Source organism: Austrofundulus limnaeus, unplaced genomic scaffold, assembly GCF_001266775.1.
Source record: "Austrofundulus limnaeus strain Quisiro unplaced genomic scaffold, Austrofundulus_limnaeus-1.0 Scaffold29, whole genome shotgun sequence".
In the NCBI taxonomy this organism is placed as follows: Eukaryota; Metazoa; Chordata; class Actinopteri; order Cyprinodontiformes; family Rivulidae; genus Austrofundulus; species Austrofundulus limnaeus.
In genome coordinates this window covers 2,146,117-2,147,850 of record NW_013952431.1, presented here as the reverse complement: position 1 = coordinate 2,147,850, position 1,734 = coordinate 2,146,117, and the positions used below count along the sequence as shown (strand labels likewise).

Here is a 1,734-nt window from a genome sequence, read left to right as displayed (position 1 = left end):
TCTGGATAACAGCAGACTGACTTCATGTAAAATATACGACAGGTCTGGACCACTCGTTAATTTTGTTCGTATCTGAAAAAAATCTTAGAATATGAAAACACTGGTGAATGTCGCAAATTCTCCTAAATCACTCGTACGCACAACTTAAGAACAAATCTGTGCGTACGTACGGTTCTTGCATGAGGCCCAATGAGAGCTGTGGATAATCTAGAGTAAAACATTATCTTGGAGAAACATTTACAGTTAAGATTTGTTTTTTTTATTATACAAATGTATCACATTTTGAATAAGCTGACCATTTAAACCTTTACAACAGAAAAAAGACTAGTTTAGAAACCCAAACACTGAAGTCCCCTAAACATGCTGTAAATTCTTGTTTGTAAAATGAACACTTATAAAAAAACTGAAGCGTGACACATTCACTTTGACTTTCAGAGTGTTTTCCACTTTCGCCTGCCTCTTTAAAAGTCATCTTTAAAAAGTCCAGAACAAGAAAACAAGAGTCAGCTGGGACTCCGCCAGGAAGATCACATTACTGTTGAATTTGTCAGGTTGAACACTGCATTGTGGACTGAATCTGATCAGTTTTACATTTAATTATGAAGAAAACAACAAAACCAGGCATGTCATGAATCTCCATAAAACTACACTTAGGTTCACTGTAAGTTTTTTCCTTTGCTTTTGTTTTGCTGTTTGTTTTGCGACTATTTTCTGTGATTGCTGAATGTTTCTTTTGCTGCATTTTTCTGTTGCATTTGTTTTTGTTTTGTGTTTGTATGTTTTGCATTGTTCACATTTGCTGCATTGTTTGCACCTGTCGGGCACGGTACAAAATGGCATTTCTGAAAAAAAAAAAAACGTTGCTTGTTCCTGCTTTACATCTTCTCATAACTGTAAAATAACTACCGGTAAGCAAAATATCTGTACCGTAAACACTGCATTAACCAGCTGGACTGCAGTACGCTTCAGCAGTCAGTCTGACTTTTAGCTGCTGTTTTGAATCTTTACTCATTAGATGAGAAGCTTCTACATGACAGAAACTATGACCTCTGTTGAATCCAGAGTGTTTTTGTGAGCTCGTGAGTAAGATACCTTCCTGTGCATAGTTGCCTTTCAGTCTGTTCTGCAGCTCCTCTCTGTCCTCGTGGAGCTGCTGCACCTGGACCTGCAGCTCCTCACACCTCCTCTTCCACTGTTGCTCCTTCTGCTGCAACTCCTGCTCAAAAAAACAAAACACACGACAACAAAAACATGAGAGACAAATGTGACGTGACTGAACCTCTCCCATGCAGGAATCTGGACAAACTCATTAGTCAAAGCAGGCGTGCCGTTTAGTTGTAAATCTGTTTCAGATGTTGTTATTAACTGAGCATTTTAAAACTTATCAGCTAAAACTCTAATAACAATGCCTTGTATTATAGACAAATTATTACAATAAAAATGTAAAGGCTTAGTTAGTAATTGATTTTAAAAAATTAAAGCATCTACTGTAGATACAGTAAGGTAAAATCTATTAAAACTTTGAAAAGCCTAAACTAATCATCCGTCATAGTTCTGCTTTAAGTATCCTGTTTGAGTTTTAGTGTTCAACTACAAACTAAATTTAAAACTAAATAAAATTACATTTCATGCTGAGCAAGTCTGATAACAACAGACTGACTTTTTGTTTATTTTTTTAATCCAGCCTTACAAATTAGCTTTTTAATCCACAACAGTAATACTAACTTTATTAAC

At 35.8% G+C, this 1,734-nt stretch overlaps 1 protein-coding gene across 1 annotated transcript in view; it reads right to left on the bottom strand.

Annotated features, from left to right (window-relative positions):
• Positions 1–1,734, bottom strand: part of rilp (Rab interacting lysosomal protein) — a 10,692-nt gene that overhangs the window by 7,779 nt on the left and 1,179 nt on the right. The window contains exon 2 of the mRNA XM_014005192.1: positions 946–1,216. Within this exon, the coding sequence (XP_013860646.1) occupies positions 946–1,216 (271 nt within the window). The remainder of the gene's footprint in view (positions 1–945; positions 1,217–1,734) is intronic.